The 21,437-nt window shown below is 38.8% G+C and overlaps 1 protein-coding gene across 1 annotated transcript in view; it reads left to right on the top strand.

Moving 5' to 3' along the window:
* PIEZO2 (piezo type mechanosensitive ion channel component 2) overlaps positions 1-21,437 on the top strand; it is a 306,402-nt gene that overhangs the window by 271,608 nt on the left and 13,357 nt on the right. The window contains exons 36-46 of the mRNA XM_071554837.1: positions 766-932; positions 3,351-3,526; positions 11,839-12,228; positions 13,499-13,757; positions 14,272-14,454; positions 14,872-15,124; positions 15,852-15,984; positions 16,370-16,517; positions 16,631-16,845; positions 18,838-18,996; positions 20,274-20,421. Coding sequence (XP_071410938.1) covers positions 766-932; positions 3,351-3,526; positions 11,839-12,228; positions 13,499-13,757; positions 14,272-14,454; positions 14,872-15,124; positions 15,852-15,984; positions 16,370-16,517; positions 16,631-16,845; positions 18,838-18,996; positions 20,274-20,421 — 2,231 coding nt within the window. The remainder of the gene's footprint in view (positions 1-765; positions 933-3,350; positions 3,527-11,838; positions 12,229-13,498; positions 13,758-14,271; positions 14,455-14,871; positions 15,125-15,851; positions 15,985-16,369; positions 16,518-16,630; positions 16,846-18,837; positions 18,997-20,273; positions 20,422-21,437) is intronic.

The raw sequence follows: 21,437 nt of genomic DNA, 5'->3' as shown, positions 1-21,437 counted from the left end.
AATTTGAGACAGATTTGTGAGCAAAATAAAGCTACTATTGTTGGTATAAACATATAAACCTTATTCATGGGAAACTGTATTGTTTTGCCAAAATGGTGCAAGATTAAAGTTTTCTAAATTACTATTTTTTCCTTGTTGTGCTAGTTGATCTGAGATCATTGATGGCATAGTGCCATATATTTAGAAAAACAGAGGCTTTAAAAATTGTAAATACAAAAAGGTGTGGTTAGGATGATGGAAAACTGGGAGAGATCAAAAGACTGTTTAGACAGGTTAGACTATAAAACTCATCAAGGTTCAAGCACAAAAGGCCAAGTCTGTGCTGAAAGAAGCACACACAAGTGAATAGATAATTAAGGGCTTCAGCTCAACACACTGGCTGAGCAGTTTTTCAGATCATAGGACCAGGGGATGTTGAATATTCTCAGGAGATGCCCAAATCCTTGGGTTTCATTTTACAGACCTATGCATACAGTGTCTCTAAGTCAGGGACTGTTTATATGACTAATGAATGCAGGACCAAGGACTTACAGGGTGGAAAAGGGCTTCCAGATGATAAGCCTAGGCATACAGTCAGGAAAATGGTCCAGACAGCCAAAAGGCCTCCAGCCATCTTCAGAGATTCCTTAGTATGACAGGATCTTGCAGACTGGATTATTATTATTATTATTAGAGAATAAAGGAAAAATTAATCTAACTCCAGGCAAAAGTACTATAAAAGATATTTGTGTTCATTCACTCTCTGTTGCTTTTGTTCTCCCTTAGATAACATCATCAAGAGGATATTTAATATCTTGAAGTTTACTTGGGTCCTTTTCCTAGCAACACTAGACAGTTTTACAGCCTGGCTTAATTCCATCTCAAAAGAACACATCGATATCTCCACTGTGCTAAGAATTGAGCGCTGTATGCTGACCAGGGAGATTAAGAAGGTAAAGTCTTTGGTCTCTTTTGTCTGTTAATGCCATTTCCAGCTTCGTGAAAAATGAAAGGTTGTCTTTTCAGGTCACTGTAGTAAGGAGGAAAACTAAAAATCTTACTTATACGTGCCTTTCAAAAATAGCTCTGGACTCTTTTATTGCTTGTTAGTTTATAAATTTATAAATAATAAATTATTTATTATCTGGACACAAAACAAATTATTGGAAAAATAATTCTTTGAGAGGTTGATATAAGATTTTGGCTGGAACACTTCTGTCACATAATCTGGTTTTGAGGGGACAAAATAGATTCAAGAAGGAAAGAAAAAGCATGGCATTTTAAACAGCTCAAAAACTACCTTAATGCACATATTTCAGTCTTTTTGTAGACCAACTTGTGTCAGAAAATACTGACAACATAAAGGTATAAATTTCTTCACTCACAATGAAGTTATGTGGCCCTTCACAAGCTAGTTGTATGTTAGTAAACCCCATTATTATCAAAGATTAATGTTGCTAGTGTAATTAGAAATGTACTTGGATCTTCCAGGTGGAAGTAGATAATTTCTTGAAGCTGAATAAACCTCTCATTTGAAGGACAGGCATTTATATATATATTACTAGCTACCCAATTATTCTTTGGAAATGTGGAATTTTTAGTTCCTTCCAGTTTTTGTTAAAAGCTGCAGACTACCTCGGAGATTAGTCAAAAAGGTCAGAAACACATTAGTACTCTTGACCTCAATAAAGCCTTACGTTGCCCAGCTGCTGTTGATGTCTGACAGCACAGTGTGATTCCTTCTCACTGCCTCTGATTGTCAGTTTTAAAATTTATGCAGAAGCCAGGCTAACTGCCTTTCTATGGCCATTATTTATTTGAGACCTCACTTGAATTGTTCTTTGCTACTTCGCACCTCAGCTCTTTGAGTTATTCCTATCCTTTGTTCCTAGTAGATTTAGTATTTATTTATTTCAGTTGCACGTTGCCAGTATCCTGATGCTATTTTGATTAAAATAGAGGCCATATGTCCTTGCACAGGCTGCTATATTGTACTTCAATCCTAAACCTTCTGGTTCTAGGGGCACTTCTTTAGCATCACCAGGTCTCTGTAGCAGCCCCATGACTGTCATTGCTGCCCAAGAAGGGAGGCAGCCCTCATGATGTCATGTTTCTTTGTCCAGTGTAGAGTTAGAGACCTGATGTATGAAGTTCTTTTGGTATGTCTTCCAGCTACAGAAGAGCCTGAAATTAAGTCCTCCATCAGTTGTGTGGCCCTTTCTCTGTCACAACTCCTATCCTTTATCCCAGGTCTGCAGTGGAGCTAGAATGTAACCTGTGCTAGTTTCAGAGTCAGGCTGTCATAGTAGCACAAACATTTATCATTGCGGAAGCAACACAGCTTGTATACAAACAAACCTAATTACAAACCTGAGTGTCAGATTTTGTTAAATTTTTTTTCCCCTTCCACAAAACATCAGATTTTGAATATTGTAGTTTTTGGGCACTGTAAAGGACCATGGTCAAAATACTAGAAACTAATAATATTAGTAAAGGAAATACAGTCAATATTTTAGACTACTTTTATTATTTTAGCTGGAAAAAGTCATTGCATAAGACTTCATTATAAGTCAGAAAAATGACTGTTCAGGAATAGAAATCTCCCCTCTCAGTGTATCATCTGAAGTCAATGCAACCGCTAATGGAATGATTTGGATGTGTTTCTGCCTAAGAACAGTCTATAAAATTCTCAGTTTTATTCTTATGACACACCTTTAGAATTCTGATTGCAATGTCATAGCCAGAAAGACTTGATTTTGTGCCCAGATCTGGGTTGACAGTTAATAAAACCATCCTTTCATGAACTTGCTTCATTTTAAAGTCACAGAGAAGGAGTAGTCTTCAGTGTATTTTTCATAGTTTTCCAATTATGTCCATAATTTATGAATAAATTCTGATTTTGAGACACTAATGAAAATCTAGATGAATTTGTACATGACCTGTTTCTTTTCTGTTTAAAAATACTGCTACTGGCCACTAATGCGATGTATGATTGTTCTTACAGTCAGTGAAGCTATCAAAAAGAGATACATCAAAAGTTGCTGGAGTACAGACTGAGCCATAGTCTCAGTCCATACCTCATTCTCATGCTGAATGATCTGCAGTCCGCCCAGCAGACTCAGGGGGGCTATATATAGTGAAACTTATGGGTACTCCAATTTTGATTGAAAACCAAACACTTCATGCCATGGTAGTTTAAGTCAGAATCTGACTTGCACTCTGAAAAAGAACTACAAATGGGAGTTACTATTTACTTGGCAGCTCTTTGAACAGACCTTAATCTGTTCCTTGCCAAATGACAGAAGAAACTACTTCCTTGAAGAATACCCTTCTGTCCTGCAATGTATGTCTACCTCTACTCTCTTCCACAGGGAAATGTTCCAACACGGGAAAGCATCCATTTGTATTACCAGAACCACATGATGAAACTTTCTGAGGAATCAGGACTGGACACAATTGATAAAAATCCCAGTCAAGCTTGTGATTTGCAAGCAACTGAAAGAATGGATAGTTTAGATTCAGCAGCTTCTCATGACAGTATCTCCAGGTACAGATTTAATTTTATTTTGTGAAAGATAGAGGGATCATACAGTAGGTGTAATATTGGATAACATTTAAGACTGATGAACATTCTAATCAATCTTGAATTCTTGTTTTGATTTTTCCATCCCATTTTAGTAGTGAAAACTGTGATGTGTTACTATTCCCTTATAGTGGTGAACTCAATTGTTAGCTTGACTCCTTTTCTACTGAATCACTACCTCACTGCTTTCTGTCTCCCCTACAATTAGGAGTAATTGGCAGAGGTTCTGTTCTCGTGAAAAGTAATGGAAAATAAGAGCCTGCTGAGGTTGCTTCTGGGATAGTGGCTTAAGAATTCAGGCCACATTGTAGTTTGGGGAACAATCATTCATTGTCAATATTTTATCTTTGTAAAATAAATTGTTGTCTCTTGTCCACAAATCAAAAAAGGCTTTGCATTGAAGGAGATTCTGCATTTAAGAGAATAAAATCCCCCTCTCATATCCACAGGGCAAAAACCATTTGAAGAGCCTGATTCCCAACTGCTATGATTACAGTCCAACAGAGCTATACATTTGTTAATCAAATACCCATACTAGTTCAGGAAAACTACCATCCTCATTCTTTTCTGAAAATGGATGCTGTCAAGTCCCTTGCTGAAACTACTGCATTGTGTTTGATGCTCCCAGCATACTCAGAACCTTCTGTGTACAGTAAATTATGCTTAGCTTTTAATAATGACATAGGGGGAGATATCAGCAGACTGAAAATAATCAGGGCTTGTCTTCCTTTCTGATATTATTGAAAAGCAGGTTTAAGAGAGTGCCTGTGAGTACTATGCTTCAACAAAATATCCACAAATTGCTCCCCAGAGTGAGCACTGGACTTGGAGAGGCTCACTCTAGTAAAAACAACAAATCTGAGCATATCTTTCTCGGTGGCTAGTTACCCAACTAAGCAACACCTTTGTGTTTTCTCTTGAAGTTTTACAGGAGTCAGATGACGTGAGAAAAATGTAAAGTCAAATTCTATTAACCAGTTCTCTTGGAAAAACTTGGATATCTGCAGGGCAGATTTTAACTCCATGAAGTTCAGTCTCACATAAAGCATGAATAGTAATATCAGTCCTGCTTTCTTTATATAGTTTTTGGTCACACTGTTTACTGTAGATAGCAGTTATAATTATTATACAATCATGTTTAACAGGAACTTTAACAATAAACAAAGAGAAGCTGATTCCAAAATTAATTATAAAAAAGAAAGGCAAATCTTGTAATTTTTATGTACGGATTGTACCTCTTCAATGAGAATGGTATCCAGTGTTGACCTACACTTATGCCTTTTTGGTTTTTTTTCAGAATAACCACCCATTTTTCACCCTGCTTTGAGCACACTTACACATTTAAAATCTCTTTTCAAGCTCAGAGAATTCAGTAATTCTGTGGTTCTGCTTTGCAACATAAAAAGTTAAATCTTCCTCATGTGTTTCTGTCTTCTCCATTTCCGTAGAAGCCACAAGATATAGGAACAAAGGAATAGCAAAGGCTGTATTAGGACTGATTTCTTTAATCTCAAATTCTCTATCTGGTAATGGACAATCAAATATTCTCGCACTGAGTATTTACAAATTGTGGACATCTGCTATACTAATAGAGGAAGCAATAGTGAGTCTGTTGATTGAATGATAATGCTTTCTTTTTACTGGGGCACTCTTGCATATCTCTTCCAGGGATTACAGAAGTGCTTATGACCTTTTTTAGAAATATAAAATGTTTTAAACTTCTTGAGAGTTTGTTGAGTGATATTTTTTTAATTACGCAAACAAAAGAAGATGGCATTTCAAAATAAGGATTTCCAGTAAATGTAGAAGTGACTAATTAAATCTGAAGAATCCCTGTGATCATGGATCTTGAGTTGCAGTATTGCACTTTTGAGAAGTGACAGAGGGTTTCTATTCCACTCATTCTTTGGATTAGGTTCATGAGTAAGGTGAGCATGTCTGAAAGTTCACAGGAATGCTGAAGAACAGAAGCTGTTCCATTAGAATCATAATCCTCCCTACTCAGGACAGGAATTACTGTAGGCATCTGCTTAGTGCTCTAAACACTGCATATCCAGAGAGAACCCTCCTGATCAGTTGCAGGAACTCTAAATTTCCTGTGAAGTTCAGACCTGACCCTCAAGGTCTAATTCAGGAATGTTGTTCTTGCCCTAGGTAAAGCTCTAAAAGGACTTTTGTAGTATATCTTTTGTGGGGGTTTCTTGTTCAGTAGGGGTGTCATTTATTCTCAGTTATTTTTCCACACAGTAGCTAGAGGTATAATGACATATTTGTAAAGTATTTATTTCGTTTCTCTTTATATATCCTAAAGGCAAAGCTCAAAGTTCATATGGACCAGGAGGAGAAGAGATTGATGTTGATCCTTACCAATCTATTTGAGGAATACCACCAAAAGGGATTGAGATCTAGCATGGTAGAGCATTTGCTGCAGTTTGTTTCTATTTGACTGATGAACTGCTTATTAGGTTAAAACAGCTTGTGAATTTCTGTAAGATGACTGGGAACTTACTAAAACTAGTTGGTTACCCTTATCGGACTTTGCCTATAATTATGTAGCAGAAATAGACACAGGTCCTTAGTCAGATTTCGGGATATCAAAGGTTTTATATTCGGTTCAATTTGTCTTCATTTTTGTCCATCACAAAGAATGTTTTCAGTTCCAAACTCTACCTTTGTGTAGACTTTTATAGGAGCTGTAGGTGGGAGCTCTGATCCTCCTGTGAAATTAAATGCACAAATGTGGTCAGCATGTTTATGCGTATCACTTTCTATCTTAGCTTCCTTCACCAGATGGGAGAATAAGGCTTGAGTCAGGGAGTAATGGAGAAGTAACTTTTGCCTAGTGACGCAGGAGAAAGGATGAAGGAAGAATCCCTTTGGGCTGCATCAAAGTCCAGTTTAGGACTGTGAATGCTAGGAATTGTTTGGAATTTTTACTTCCTGGTGTGCGGAATGTAGTAGTTCAAACAGATAATGCCAGTCAGTAACTATCCCATGAACAGAAAAAAAATCCAGAAAAATTTGTAGTTCACCCCTTAAGCTACTCATTGGGTAGTGTAAATTTGTTTAGCAAAAAGGAAGTCATAAACTCAGAAATTTCCTGCTCACTGAGGATAAAAAAAGCTCTGAGATATATATAATATATATATCCCCATTTCAAATGGATGCCTGATCAACTTTATATTAAATGTCTGAACTCAGTTCAATTTAAAATACCTCGTTCTTGAATGATTTCAAGAAGCTAATGCCTTTCAAGATCTCTAAGAACATAAATTTGAAAAGTCACTCAGGAATATATACTTGGATCAAATTCCCCCAGTGTAAATCTCCCCACTTTATTTACATTCTCATTTCCTCCATGTTTGGAAGCATGTCCCTAAAGTACATAAAGAATATACAAACTGTGCTACAGCTGTTGTCTCACACACACCTCCTGATATTCGATAATACAGAACAGCTGCTCAATCAATAATTATTCTGATGATACATTTTCCATTTAAAACAGCTTTAAACCAAATATTTCAGTTACTTGTCTGGGCAAATGTTTTTGTCTGTTGTGATTAATGGATGTTTTTCTTTCAATTTTTCTGGGAGCCAGGTCAGGACTTCCATGTTTGGGAGGGCAGCTGGCATATATTTCTTCCATTGAAAATATATGAATAAGCATGTGCTACTTTGATTTCAATGGCTGATCTGCTTAAGCCTCTTGGAAGGTTCCCTTTGAACTATATTTGCATTTAAAATACTTCAAAAACTCAGCAATAGGTGTTTCCCTAGAAAATAATAAACTCAGCCCTTGAGATCTAAAATACCTCATAGGTAATATTACAGAACATAGACAGACAAAGGTAATATGCAACAGTATATTGTGTACTTGCTGCCATCTCCCCAAATTTTAGCACCAAAACCTTACTGATAGAACAGTGGCCTTGCTATGTTCCATGAGGTGTATATGCAGAGGGAAACCTCTTTCCTCAAGAGTCCCCTGAGTTTGTAACACAGCTTCACCTGATCCCCCTGCTGCTGAATCAGGCCTCCAGGGCACATCTCCTGTTCCCATAGGAAGCAGCATTTTCTGCTTCATCAAAACCATGCACCTTGCAGACAGCTCTCCAGGTTTTGTCTGGAGGACCTTGCATGCCATTGTGCACACACAGAAATAATGAAGTGGCTGTAAAGGGTCTTGTCCAAGTGAACTGGCAGGACAGATGTGCCCCTGCTGTTAGGACTGCTCTTAAGGGAAATATTTTACAGTCCCTTTGTTTGTTATCTTGGTGATTCTTTTCTTCTGTTCAAAGACTAAGGTATGCTTTTAGCCTCAACCGATTCTGTCAAAAAGATCATCAGTGAGGGCAGGCCTAAGAATAACTGCTTCTTTACTCCACATATCTTGCTGTTTCCTCCCCATTTTCCTCAAGGTAATAATTGCAAACTGTCACTTCATGCCAGCAGGTATTTTCCCTCACCTCAAGCTAGCAAAACCAAAGTAACACGGAAAAGACCATTGCACTTCCTTTCTGACCTTTCTCAATTCTCTGTGCCCCTGGACAAACATAATGCTTGCCAAGGAAGCAAATCCCCTGCTGCTGCTGCTCAGGTGTAACACAGATGGACTCAAAAGAAGAAAAGTAGAGTGTAAATCCTGTTCTTTGGAGTCCCTCCTCTAATTCTATCTGAAAGACTCAGGCAGGTCACTACATAGACATCTGTGTTTTTCAAAGATTTTTACAGGAGAAATAATCCTTTTACCTACCATGTGTCATTAAGGTATTTGCTTCTTTCCTGTTGCTATGTTAGATGCTTCTATTTAATTATGTACTTTCTTTCTCATAACTCATCCAGTTCTTCTTTTCTCCAGTAACACATAAATGCTCAATGTATGGTGAATGTCTCTGGTGTCCTGTTGTATTTGATATGTGAAAGGAGATAAGGGTTTATTATATGTTTATCTCAACATGCACGTTACCAATTTTGAAATACTTGTAAGCTGTAATTGAATTAAATTAAATTTTCTGGAGAGAATTAGAGGGCCTCTTAGTAAATATCAAAATAAAAGCCTTTCCATGCAGAGCAGGTTATATTTGGTATTTGGCATGCATCTACTGGCTAAGTCATGCATCCGATTTGGCCCTTGGGTTCGGAAAGAGGATTGGCCAATGTCTCTCAGCTATTTTGCTATTTGTGGAATATGAGCTTATTCAATTTTAAGGGATCTTTTAGAAAATTGGCTTGTACCTGTGAAAAAAAATTCAGCACAGTATATCATTAATAAAACAGAATTTGTACAGAGGGGGTCACTTCCCAAAATATTCTTGTGGAATTTGGACATTTCAGGGGGAAAAATAATATAAAACCTGCTCACATATGTAAGTTTGTGCCCCTGGAAAACATGTAGAACATTGTGTTGGTTTCATATCTTCTTAAATATGAATAGATGGTTGTTAGCCTTCTGTAGCCACTATATGAATTTGACCATGAGCAAGCTGAGCGTAAAAATTTGTTTTCATGATGACTCCAAACAAATCCTTATCTTCTCTCTGAACCTTTTCTCTCTGTGTCAGTGGTCTGCTGCATGGCAAGCATATTTGTTTATTGAACCATGTGTATAGTAATACCATTTGTATTTAACACTGTCTCTGTAACTGTTTGCGCTGCTAGCTGCTACACTGAAGCAACCATGCTGTTCTCAAGGCAGTCAACTCTTGATGATTTAGATGGACCAGACACTGTTCCTAAAACAAGTGAGCGTGCTCGACCTAGGCTTCGTAAAATGCAGAGCATGGATATGTCCTCCTCATCAGCTGACAGTGGCAGTATAGTGTCAAGGTGCTTAACTCATGCATGCTTTGTTCACTCGTTTACCCATACCATTATACTTACTGCAGTGCACATGAATTTGCATTTGCGGATACGTGGTGTAAATAGTGGTTTGCATGGTTAATGGAAGCTGTACTCCCTTCTGTGTTGTGACATGGTTCTGACTTTCAGTCAGGACCATAATCTAGGGTTCATTTGTTGTTTCACTTCTTAATATGTTTCTTGTTGTGTTCTGGTTTTTACTTTGTTCTGTTTTTCATCCTTAATTTTTAATGTATTTTTAAAAGTTTCTCCATTACATTACGCTGGTTGTCTAAAAATAGGCTAAAATCTGTATTTAATGAGCTAAAAAAGTGTCTGATTTTCAGTTACTGAGCTGGTGGTTATTCGTAAATTGGAAGATGGAAGTTAAGTTTCTCAGCGAATCACTTATCCTAAATATAGGATAAGATGTCTAATTTTAGACATCAAGATAGGCAGTACTGGCCTTGGTATTTTAATTTTTAGTTTCCCCCATACAGGAAAGATTGCTAAATAGGTTTTGATTACTTTACCATTGAGTTAGGTGTTGGAGCTGTTCACTCACTTTTTAGTGGGTAAAAGCCAGGGATTCAGATGATGTTGGAAAGCAGTGTTGCCACTAATATTATAAATATGAAATTTTATGGCATATTGCATCATTGTTTTTAAGCGTTGAAAGTGTTTCACAAATTTTTTTTGTTTCAGTCAGTTTTGAAATTAGGGTTTTTTATGATTTTGTGCATTTTAACCAAGATGAGTGCTACTGCAAATCATCAAAACACACATGATTATAAATGTAACATGTTGTAATTAAAAAGCTACCACAAATTCATAAGCAGTGTAAAATAAAAAGAGATTAAACCTAATTTTTAATTTTGGCAAAAGATAGTGCCAGATAGCTTTGCCAGGGCCACTTTTCTGTGGAAGATTATACTTCCACAGTGAAAATATGACCCCATTTATTTTATAGGAGCTATGTGAAATCTAGTTTGGTCTCTGTTGAGATACAAGGACATGCAGCCAACAAAAGACCCTGAATTGATGCCTGTTACCTAACCTATGGAGAAGGACTGGAATAGAGACTAAAAAGAGAAAGAGTGATGTTTGACGGGAGAGGAGAAAAAGTGCTTGTGAGAGATGACAAGGGTAAAAACTAACAAATACGGTATTCAGATTCCCATCTGGAGTCATCAATCTACATGAATTTACAACTGAAGCTATTGCAGTACACTTAACAGAGAAAGTGGCTATGGACTACTACATTCAGCTCTGGGACTCTCAACATACAAAGGAGAGATAGACCTGTTGGAGGGAGTCCAGAGAAGGCCACAAAGATGGTCAGAGGGCTGGAGCACCTCTCCTGTGGAGACAGGCTGAGAGAGCTTGGGCTGTTCAGCCTGGAGAACAGAAGGTTTCAGGGACACCACATAGCAACCTTCAAGTACATAAAGGATGCCTAAAAGAGAGCTGGAGAGGGACTTTTTACAAGGATGTGGAGTGATAGGACAGGGCTTTACACGAAAAATGGGCAAGATTAGATTATATATTATGAAGAAATTCTTTACTCAGGCTGTGATGAGACATTAGAAAAGGTTTTCAGAGAAGTTGTGGATGTTGCATCCCTGGAAGTGTTCAAGGTCAGGTTGGATGGGATTTTGAGCAACCTGATCTAGTGGAAGGTGTCCTTGCCCACAGCAGGTGAGTTGGAACTACATAATCTTTAAGGTCCTTTCCAACCCAAACCATTCTATGATTCCATCCAAAGTCAAGAATAAGGAAGGTGAATCAAGCAGAAATCTTACCAGAGTGAATAAGGACAGATGAAAAAGAAAATAGGTACATAGAGAAGTAAAGCAGACAGGTAAAGTAAAAATGAAGACTTCATTGAAGAACATGGTAAGCAAGATACCCTGTTACTGGAACAGTTTTGTAATCCAGGTTGTATTTCTTCATGTTAGCAATTCACAACTACTGTACTCGGAATCAGAGTTGGTATGTGTGCGTTCAGCTCCTGTTCCAGTTGTACACAACACCCACACAGTGTTTATTAAAGGTACCATGTTTAGAAGGAACCCCATGGCTGCTCATCATTCACCATGGTGCATGCTTTAAATAGCTATAATAGCAAGTCTTGACTCTGGTCAGAAAGCATTTCACCTTCAGAAAGTTAGTGTAGTTTCTCTTTTTTTTGCCCTTTCCTGCTGTGAAAAGATAATGAATCACTGTGAGTTCAGTGGGATATCATTCAGGGAGCAGATGGACCCAGATGTTCCATCTGTGTAAGAGGAGATCATGATGATGTATTTTCTACCAGATTATATGAACTTTGAAGGCCTAGGATACAATGGGGCTTGTGCTCAGCTGTATGCATAAAGGTACAATTAACAAACCGCATGAGTCTTGTAAACCAACTCACCCTCTTTGTCCATCTCTAACAGTGAACCTACGCAGGTCACCATGCTCTATTCTCGTCAGGGGACAACAGAAACCATTGAGGAGGTAGAAGGGGAGCATGAAGAGGAAGGAGCTCATTCTGCATCAAGGGTAGAGGAAGAGGAGGTAGAAGATTATAGCCTGGATTCAGAAGGAGCTGCATATACTCCTGATACTGATGTGCCATTGTACTCCACAGTGGATAGCAATGCAGAAGCTCCACCTTCCTACAGCAAAGCTGTCAGCTTTGAACATCTTCCCTTTGGGTCCCCAGATGACTCAGCTGGTAAAAGTCTCATGATGGTGAGCCCAGACGACAGCCGAACGGACAAACTTGATACGATCCTTCCCCCACTGACACATGAGCTAACGGCCAGTGAGCTGCTTATGAACAAGTAAGAACCTTTGACAAGGAAAAATTGTTGGTCACAATGTGTAAATTTTTGTCATTGCTTTGTTTTTTTATCTCAGAACTAGCCTGCAGTTTCTGATACAGACTGTGTGCTAAGTTTAGTTTAAGGGAAGAAGCCCACTTCCTGTGCATTTGTTCTAATTATGGGTTTCTAAAATTATTCAAATTCATCTTGGAAGGAATCTATGCTTCCTCCCTAGATACAACATTTAATTGTTTCAATTAGCATTGAATTTCTGTTCTGCAATTATCATGGGGTCAAGGCCTTTTCTATATATCCTTTGTGGAGATGACTTCTCCGGGCAGCTGTGATTTCACATGATGAGTTTCCTCCAGGGCTCTCTGGGAAAAAGTTTATCCTTTATATATTTTGGATTACTGTAAGGGAAACTCTAACCTTTGGCAGTTTCTGTTTAAGCCAGTAGGAGCTGAGGGCTTTGTAGAGCGACCACCTTGCTAAGTACTTTCGTAAGGCTGTTCCCCTCTTTGCCCCTTAGACACTGTGCTCAGTAACCACTACCAGCACTGAGATGAGGATGATGCCACTGCACTTCATCTGCTTTCTGGCCTGACTCAGCTGGGGAGAGCTTCCCTAAATGCAGGGACAACATCTTAAACCACAGAAACACCTTTCAGCCTGACTACATCTGGAGAGAGAGAGGATATGTAGAGCTGATTTTGTTAGATGCAGTGTCTTGTATTCTGTTTTTCCCTAGTAATTTTTGCTTTTCAGTAACATCTATTCTCAGACCAGGACACTCTTTATGAAAAGCAGAAAAGTCTTGTAAATAGAAGATTGAACACATAAAATGCTCAAGGGCATTTATTATGTTCTAATCCCAGGGCTATTCATAACATAGGTCTTGTGATATACCTCTGTTCTCTCTCAAAATTCCTATCTATGTTTATTAATCAAATATGAATCCACACCAGTATGGTGTGATTTGCACGAGATGTGTTGGTTGGGCAGCTGTAGGAAATTGCTGTTTGTAGAAGTTCTTAGGCTGGGCTGACTCCCTGGGTAAATTTAAAAACAGCAAACAGTCTTTCTAGTTACTTCACCAAAAATTCTTGTTTTCTGAGCTTAGAATCAGGCTATTTGATTATAATACCAAATCCCACCTTTTTTTTTCCTTCCATTGAACTAAGCAGTAGAATTTAGTATTTTTCAAAACAAAAAATAGTAGCAATTTGAAAAGCAGCTCTCGTGAAGTTCATTTCTCATTTCATTTATGATACTCTGCTCCTCACAGGATGTTTCATGATGACGAGCTGGAGGAGTCAGAGAAATTTTATGTTGGTCAGCCTCGAGTCTTGCTCCTTATTTATGCCCTGTACAATACACTGGTAGCCCGGTCAGAAATGGTGTGCTATTTTGTGATCATCCTTAACCACATGATCTCTGCCTCCATGATAACCCTGGTGCTTCCAATCCTTATATTCCTGTGGGCCATGCTGTCTGTTCCTCGACCAAGCAAACGTTTCTGGATGACAGCCATTGTCTACACTGAGGTATGCTGCTGTTTTTGCAACTCCATGTCTAACACAGGAAAGGTAATTTGTAAGTCTTGCATGGTTTCTTTTCTGGATTTGATCTCTAAATTCAGGGGCCTGCAGCCCTTCATATTAATATAAATATTTGCTAAAGCCCCCATCAATTTCTGTGGTACAGAAAGATCTTGTTTGTTATTTTTTGCATTGCAATGAGCAATACCCTTCTTGCCACTGTAAAGCAGTTGTCACAAGAAGAGACCATTTGCAAGCAGTTACCATGTAATTGTTTCTCAAGAGGCAATATTCACTGCTTATGGTATCTGAAGTACCACTGAGAATCATCTGTTGGTGAATATTGATTGACTTTATTACTGAAAAAATGAGAAGTGTTATTCCTCTGTAGCAATGAATATGCTTGTTTATCTTCTCATAAAACTGACAAAGTAGTCGTATTTCTCCCATTTTAATGTCCCGAGGCTGTTACATCTGACATGCTTATAAAACACCCCAAGTGTGTTGTGTTTCTGAACAGGTGGCCATTGTCATCAAGTACTTCTTCCAGTTTGGCTTCTTTCCTTGGAATAAACATGTGGATTATACAAAAGATAAACCTTACCATCCACCCAATATTATAGGCATTGAGAAGAAAGAGGGTTATGTGCACTATGATCTTGTTCAGCTTCTTGCTTTATTCTTCCACAGATCCATTTTAAAGGTAATCTGGGTTCATGTAGTTTCTTATTTTATTTATAATGTTTAGTTTTAAATTTTTGAGTCTTTCATGTGATACAGGAAAGTCATTAATTTGGCTATCAGGAAAAAATTCTTCACTGAAAGCATTATTGAACATTTGATCTGGCTGCCCAGGGAAGTGGTTGAGTTGTCATATCTGGAGGCAATTAAAAGACATGTAGATGTGGTACTGAAGGGACATGGTTTAGCAGTGGACTTGGCAGTGCTGGGTTAACAGTTGAACTGATGATCTGAAAGATCTTTTGCAATTTAAGTGATTCTTGATATCCCAACACAATGAATTTGTCTTCCCCATTGTGAATGCAAGACTGAGCTTGTGATAAATACAGACATGTGACAGAAACACACGGTTGATATGCTCTCTTCTTTTTTCCTCTAGTGCCATGGACTGTGGGATGAAGATGAGAAAGGAGACAACTCCAGTAATAAAGAGGATACTGATGATGAGCTCTCTCTGGCAGGAGGCAGGAGAGACTCTTCTGCCTCTTTGAAATCTGTCAATCTGGCCGCATCAGTGGAGTCCATCCACGTCCACTTCCCTGAGCAACAGACTGCCATCAGGAGGAAGAGCTCTAGCAGCGCATCACAGCTTTCACACAGGTCCAGCTTCTCCTCACACAGATCTAAGAGAGGTAAATGTCACGGCACTTCTGAGATTTGAAGAGTAAACATTCATTTCCCATAGGATCATTCTGCTGAAACTTTGTGTTGGCTGCTGCTACTGAATGCTTCTGCTTCTCAGTGATGAAATAGGATATGAACCAATGTATCTTCACGTTTGAACACACTCCAAGCCTTCTTAAAGTTCAAATGGAGAGCCATACTTTGTGATTCATTATGTTTTTAAAATGACATTATCCAAAAGCTGGGAAAGGAATGCTCAGTATGGCCCAGATCCAGAAAGTCTGGTTCAGCATAATCTCCAGCTAGAGAGAATGCAAAGCATATGTATTTTTCATACCTACATTTGGTGATACTTGAACTTAGAAAAGTTTTTATTTGGTATATTGAAACAGATTATCTGTCCCATCTTGTAAAAAGGGCAGAATTACTCTAACCTAAATGTATATAATACCAGTTGAGGTGACTGAATCGAATTAATCAAATACTTGCCTTTATCACTAATTTTCTCTTTTTATACCTACTAATCAAGGTTTGATCTGCCAGTGATTAAACCTTTACTGGATGCTCACAAGATTCTATCACATTGGGAGAAAAAGTAAAATAAATCATCTCAAAGCTTCTTTGAAATGTGGAATTCATATATGGGATAGAAGTCTCAAGATTTATTACCTTTTATTTTTTGTATTTAAGCTTTTATTTTGAATTGGCTTTTCTTTCCCTCTCCTTTTTTTCCAGGAAGTACCAGTACACGGAACAGCAGTCAGAAAGGAAGCAGTGTGTTAAGCATCAAGCAAAAATCTAGAAAAGAGCTTCTTATGGAAAAGTTTCGAGAGCAAATGATCAAAGCCAAGGCCTTTACAATTAAAAAGTGAGCAATGGGAGAAGTGGTGTGGGTTTTGGGGGGAGGTACCAATCAGTAAAGCAGTAAACTAGCATTTTAAAGAGAGCAGGTTACTGCTGCTGTTAAATGTTCATTGTATGCAGACATCCCAGCAGCTGAACATCAGACAAACTGGCAGTTGTTCAAATAGCACCTGCCTGATAAAAAAGCTAAATATCCCATGTGAACTTGGTTGGCAATATATATTTCTACTGAAAAAGTTCTAATACAGTGGTTTAGGAACAATCAGAACAAGGGACTGGTATCTGTGAAGTCCTGTGAAAGCTTGAAAAACATTAATCATACCACATTCAGCCTTTATTCAGTGTAAGTTATCTGTTATTAAATCACATTATGGTCTATGTTGTTGTAGGACTCTCCAGGTGTATGTGCCCATCAGACAGTTTTTCTACAATCTTATTCATCCAGACTACAGTGCAGTGACTGATGTGTATGTGCTGATGTTCCTCGCAGATACAGTGGACTTCATCATCATTGTGTTTGGCTTTTGGGCTTTTGGGGTATGTCACAGATGCATCCATGTGTTAAACCTCAGCAGGATTTACATGTTGTAGATGCTAAATATCATGCCAGTTTCCTCCTTCCTCAACCACCTTTGTATTTTCCTTTTCAGAAACACTCTGCTGCAGCAGATATCACCTCTTCATTATCAGAGGACCAGGTCCCAGAGGCGTTTTTGGTGATGGTGCTCATTCAGTTTGGTACCATGGTGGTAGATCGAGCACTGTACCTCAAAAAGACTGTCATGGGAAAGGTCATCTTCCAGGTCATCCTTGTTTTCGGAATACATTTCTGGATGTTCTTTATCTTGCCTGGAGTGACAGAAAGGTATAACCATTGTAAACTAACAACATGGTTTGAATACCAAGCTGCTTGCATTTAAATTTGAGATGTTTTAGCTAGGCTTCGGAATCATGAAAAAGTTTCTTCTTGGTCTAATTTATAAGCAGAACGTTGGAGTGCCTGTCCACAGCAATAACTGTGGCCAGTGTAAGTTTGAGAAAGAATTAAATATATATGTACAGAAATATTCCCAACTTAGGCCAAAATGCAAGCAGGTGTAAGAGAAATTGCCTGTAATTGAGTGATGAGAGCCTTCAGCTGAGACAGTGTTGGCCACTGACCAAATTCCCTGCTCCCAGGACTTTTGCTCGCCGCTTTAGAAAAGCGAGTAGAAAATGTCTCCCTCAGAGTAACTTAAAATGTGGCACTTTCCTGGAATATGTGGACACAGAATTTAAATCTCCTTAGACTGAGGAATGTCTAAAACCCACGTCTCTCTGAGAAGACCAAATTTCTCCTCCCCTGCTACTGACACTTGGCTCTGGAGATAGTGTGGAGGTGGTCACCTGCTGACTGAAATTTCGTGTCACATATCTGGTCAAGTTCACTCCCAAATCTAACACTTCTCATTGCATGGCTCAAGGCACTTATCACCTCAGTCTGCAGTGCAGAGTTCCCTCCCTAATGCTTGGCTACTTCTCTCTTCATACTTCAAATTGCCTTGAAGAATTTACCTCACTCCATTGACTGTGTAGGGAAATTGAGTGTGTCACCTGGGCACATTACACTTAGTTAACAGTCAAGTTATTTTACTGGGAAAAAACCAGGTGCCTAATGCAAAGCAAAATGGAAAGGTCTCACTTTCTCTCAAAAATAAGTGCTTTATTTTTCCTCAGTGCAGTACTAATTGGGCCCAAATTTGAAAAAAAAGGCATTTTTCAAATCAATCTTTTGTTTTCTGCACACTGAGAATTGCTATGAAATAAGCAATTTTTATTTTTTCTGTGCTTTTGTGAAATCTGTATCAAGTTGTTAATCTCAAATCTGCATCTGAGATCTCCTGTATTCCTCCAAAGACAGACTGAATCTTAGAAACCCCTGCAAAATGGTGAATGAAAATAGTTTTGCTGGATTTAATTGAAAATATTCAATTATGGCTGGCTGACAAATCCTGTCCATCATGAGGCAACTCCTGCAGTTCCACCATGCTACTGAACATCAGCCAGAAGAGGCACATGTTCATCAAGATAGTCAGGGGAACAGAGCACATGACACGTGAGAAGATGTTGAGTGAACAGGGTTAGTTCAGTCTGCAAAAGAGGAAGTGAAGAGCTGTCAACAGGTACCTATTAAGAGGACATTGAGAAGAAGCTAAGCTCTCTTAAGGCAGGACAAGAGGGCACAAGCTGGAAAAAAGGGAAATTCCAGTTAGATATGATGAAAACTCTTGACTGTGGTCAGACACTGAAGCAGGTTCCTCAGACAAGCTGTGGGATCTCCATCTTCAGAGACAGTCAAAACTCAACGGGACAGGCTCCTGAGCCATTTGTCAGGATAAGACTTAGTCAATCAGGGAAGGGTGAAAAATATTTTCAGAGGTCACTCTGTCTTAAATTCCTGTATGAGGTTCTTCCATGAACACAAATAGCCATTAAAACTGCCAGGATTCAGCTCCTACACAGGGCTCACAGTGGGATGTGCCATCATGGGGGCCAAGGGAAAACTAGTCTGTGTTGTGCATAAAGGAATCTGTAGCATCCAGAGGGAGAGGGTACTACCCCAGGCTCTCATTCTTTGGGAAGCCTATTCCCAGTCTCTCCCCTATGACCCCGATGTGGCAATGGATGCTGTTTATAGACTTTGTCATTCGGCATCTTTCAAACACTGTTTTAACCCTGCCATAGGATCAAAAACCAGGGGCTTTTCACAGGATCTCAGGAGAGGGAAACTGCCAGAAGCATAAAGCATTTCAAGCTAATTTAGTCATATACAGATACAAAGCTTATCATTTTCCTTTATCTCTCTTTTCCTTTACAGGAAATTTAGCCAGAACACAGTTGCCCAGCTCTGGTATTTTGTGAAATGTGTTTATTTTGGCTTATCAGCATATCAGATACGCTGCGGATATCCAACTCGTGTTCTTGGTAACTTCCTCACAAAAAGTTATAACTATGTCAACCTGTTCTTGTTTCAAGGGTAAGTGTAGACCTATTGCCCTTCTTTTTTTTTTCTATAATATGGATCTGTTATAATGGGTAGGTGGGGTTGTTCATGACTTTTCTTCACAGACTACAGTAAATTTTGCATGGCATACTCTGTATATGCCATATGTCACCTGTAGTCCACAAAGAAAAAAAGATCTATTCCAGGAATATAAACTTCAGAAAAGTTGATCTCCCATTCTGAACCCAAAAACCTGATTTACCAGTCAGCTATTCAGGCCCTTATGGAAGAGACATTTTTAACACTTCTAAGAAATCACCTCTGTCAACAGAGATAGGGGCTACACATTGTGCTAGGTAACAGGTAATGTTATTAGTTCTGCAGGCCTAAAAACTAGTAAGGTGTCAAATCCCCAAGAGATCTTTGGAGCAGGTCTACAGACTCTACCTCAGCAAGTGAAAGAAATAGAGTGAAAGACAATACATCTGAGAAATAAGAACTATGCATCAAAAATATTTGAAACTCTTCAAGAGTTAGGAGTGTTAGTGCAAGTAACAGGCATAGCATCACCTCAGAGTGAAAGGTGGTCTTAGATATTCATACCCTACCCTCCTCTTACACTGTTACAATGATCTTGTGATTAAGCCATTTCAAAGCATATATGTATTTCACATTAAAACTGGAATACTTTCAGCCTTTTCACAATATCTGTGATATGGGCTTCTTGCATTCCAGTAGGAAAAGTTAGAGAAGAAGGCTTTCCTCACATGAAATACTCTTTGTGAGCTGGCTGATCAGAAAAGTGTGGGACTAGTAAAGGAATGATGCAGCTGTTATATGCATGTTGATTTCCTCGTAGCTCACCTTCTTCTGCTGCTTAATCCTGAGTCATAAAGCCCAGCTCCATATGCAGCTGAGGACTGCTCACCTAATGCAAAGATGACTTGGTGTAAGGAGGTATAAAACAAATGCCTGCCATCCTCTGGAAAACATGGTCTCCACTCCCAGGTCAGAGGAATTTAGGGATACAGGGAAGCCTTTTACTATTCTATCAATGGCTCAATCACAATTGCTGGGCATAACATGTAAAAGTGTGCCTGACAAGGAGATCTAGAGGAACATGGGCAATGGCAAAAAATTGGTACTAGCCATTGAATTTCAGGATATGATTGTATTTGTGTTTAAAAAATCTCCCACTGAGCTCTTTTAATATTGTCTTAATTCTCCCTCTTGACCTATATACATCTACTGTGCTTGTTCAGTGTGATCTCTCTGTCTCTGATGAGTCATTTGCTGTGGTCTCCCTTCAGGTTCCGCCTGGTTCCATTTTTGACTGAGCTGAGAGCAGTAATGGACTGGGTTTGGACTGATACCACTCTCAGTCTTTCTAGCTGGATCTGTGTTGAAGATATCTATGCTCATATATTCATCCTGAAGTGCTGGCGAGAGTCAGAAAAAGTAAGGAAGCCCCATATGAGTGATCCAGGCCTTCTCTCCCCACTGCAGAAATGAAGAGAAATAATCACAAGTCCCTAAACAGTTGGAAAATCCACCATAAAACCAGTTTATTAGAAGATACACCTAGTACTTATGTTCAGAAATATTCAGATTGTTGGGTGGTTTACTTTAGCTGGCAGTCACTGCAAGTGAAATTTCGAATGCTTCTCTTTTGTGCCTACCTGATTTCTCCACTGTTATCGTGAACTCCACAAGCATCTGCCTGCTGGCTTAATTGCTTGCCTGGGTTTCAGGGCTGAGGCTGAAAGTCCTGGTGTTCACACAGTCTCACACACAACTAAATGAGTACCCCCCAGTAGCAGGGAACCTGTAGCTCAAGAGAAAGGTCAGTAGAAAGAAGAGTTCATGTCCCCATAGTGTAGGTCCCAGGGACACCAGGTTCATGTAACTGCAGAGGGAAGTCAGCTGGCTCCTCTGTCTCAGGAGAGTCCTTGCACATTCAGAACTGAACTGTTAGGCCAGACAAAGCCACCATTTATCTGACTGAAATTTCAGTCTCCCTAAATCATTTAAGCTTCAGTTCAAATTAAACAAATTCTGGATTCCTTCTAACTGCTATAAAGATTGCAACCATATGCTTGCTTATTTTGCCAGTTTGAAATAGAAATTAAGCATTATTTAAAGAGTGACCAAACCGGTCAGAAATTCTACATCTGCATTGAAATGAATTTATATTTAAGTGTTACTGATGTATTTCTACGTTTATTATAATCCTGTCTCTTAATGGCAATTACTTTCCAAGTATGTCACTTAGGTTAACTCAGAGCTAAAGTGCACACAAATCTTGTTTATAGGCTTTTTCTCTATGACTCCCACTACTACCATGAATGGAAGAAGTTGTGAAGAACTTCAAGAGTCAGAGAAATAAGAATCCAGTTCTACTCTGACTGTCCATCTCGCTGTGGTTTTTTGCACTATAAAAGGATCACATGCATTACATGTAGCAGAGAGCTGAC

This window comes from Pithys albifrons, chromosome 4 (genome assembly GCF_047495875.1).
Source record: "Pithys albifrons albifrons isolate INPA30051 chromosome 4, PitAlb_v1, whole genome shotgun sequence".
Lineage (NCBI taxonomy): Eukaryota > Metazoa > Chordata > Aves > Passeriformes > Thamnophilidae > Pithys > Pithys albifrons.
The sequence above is the reverse complement of the archived record's forward strand: the minus strand, read 5'-3'. Positions and strand labels throughout refer to the sequence as shown.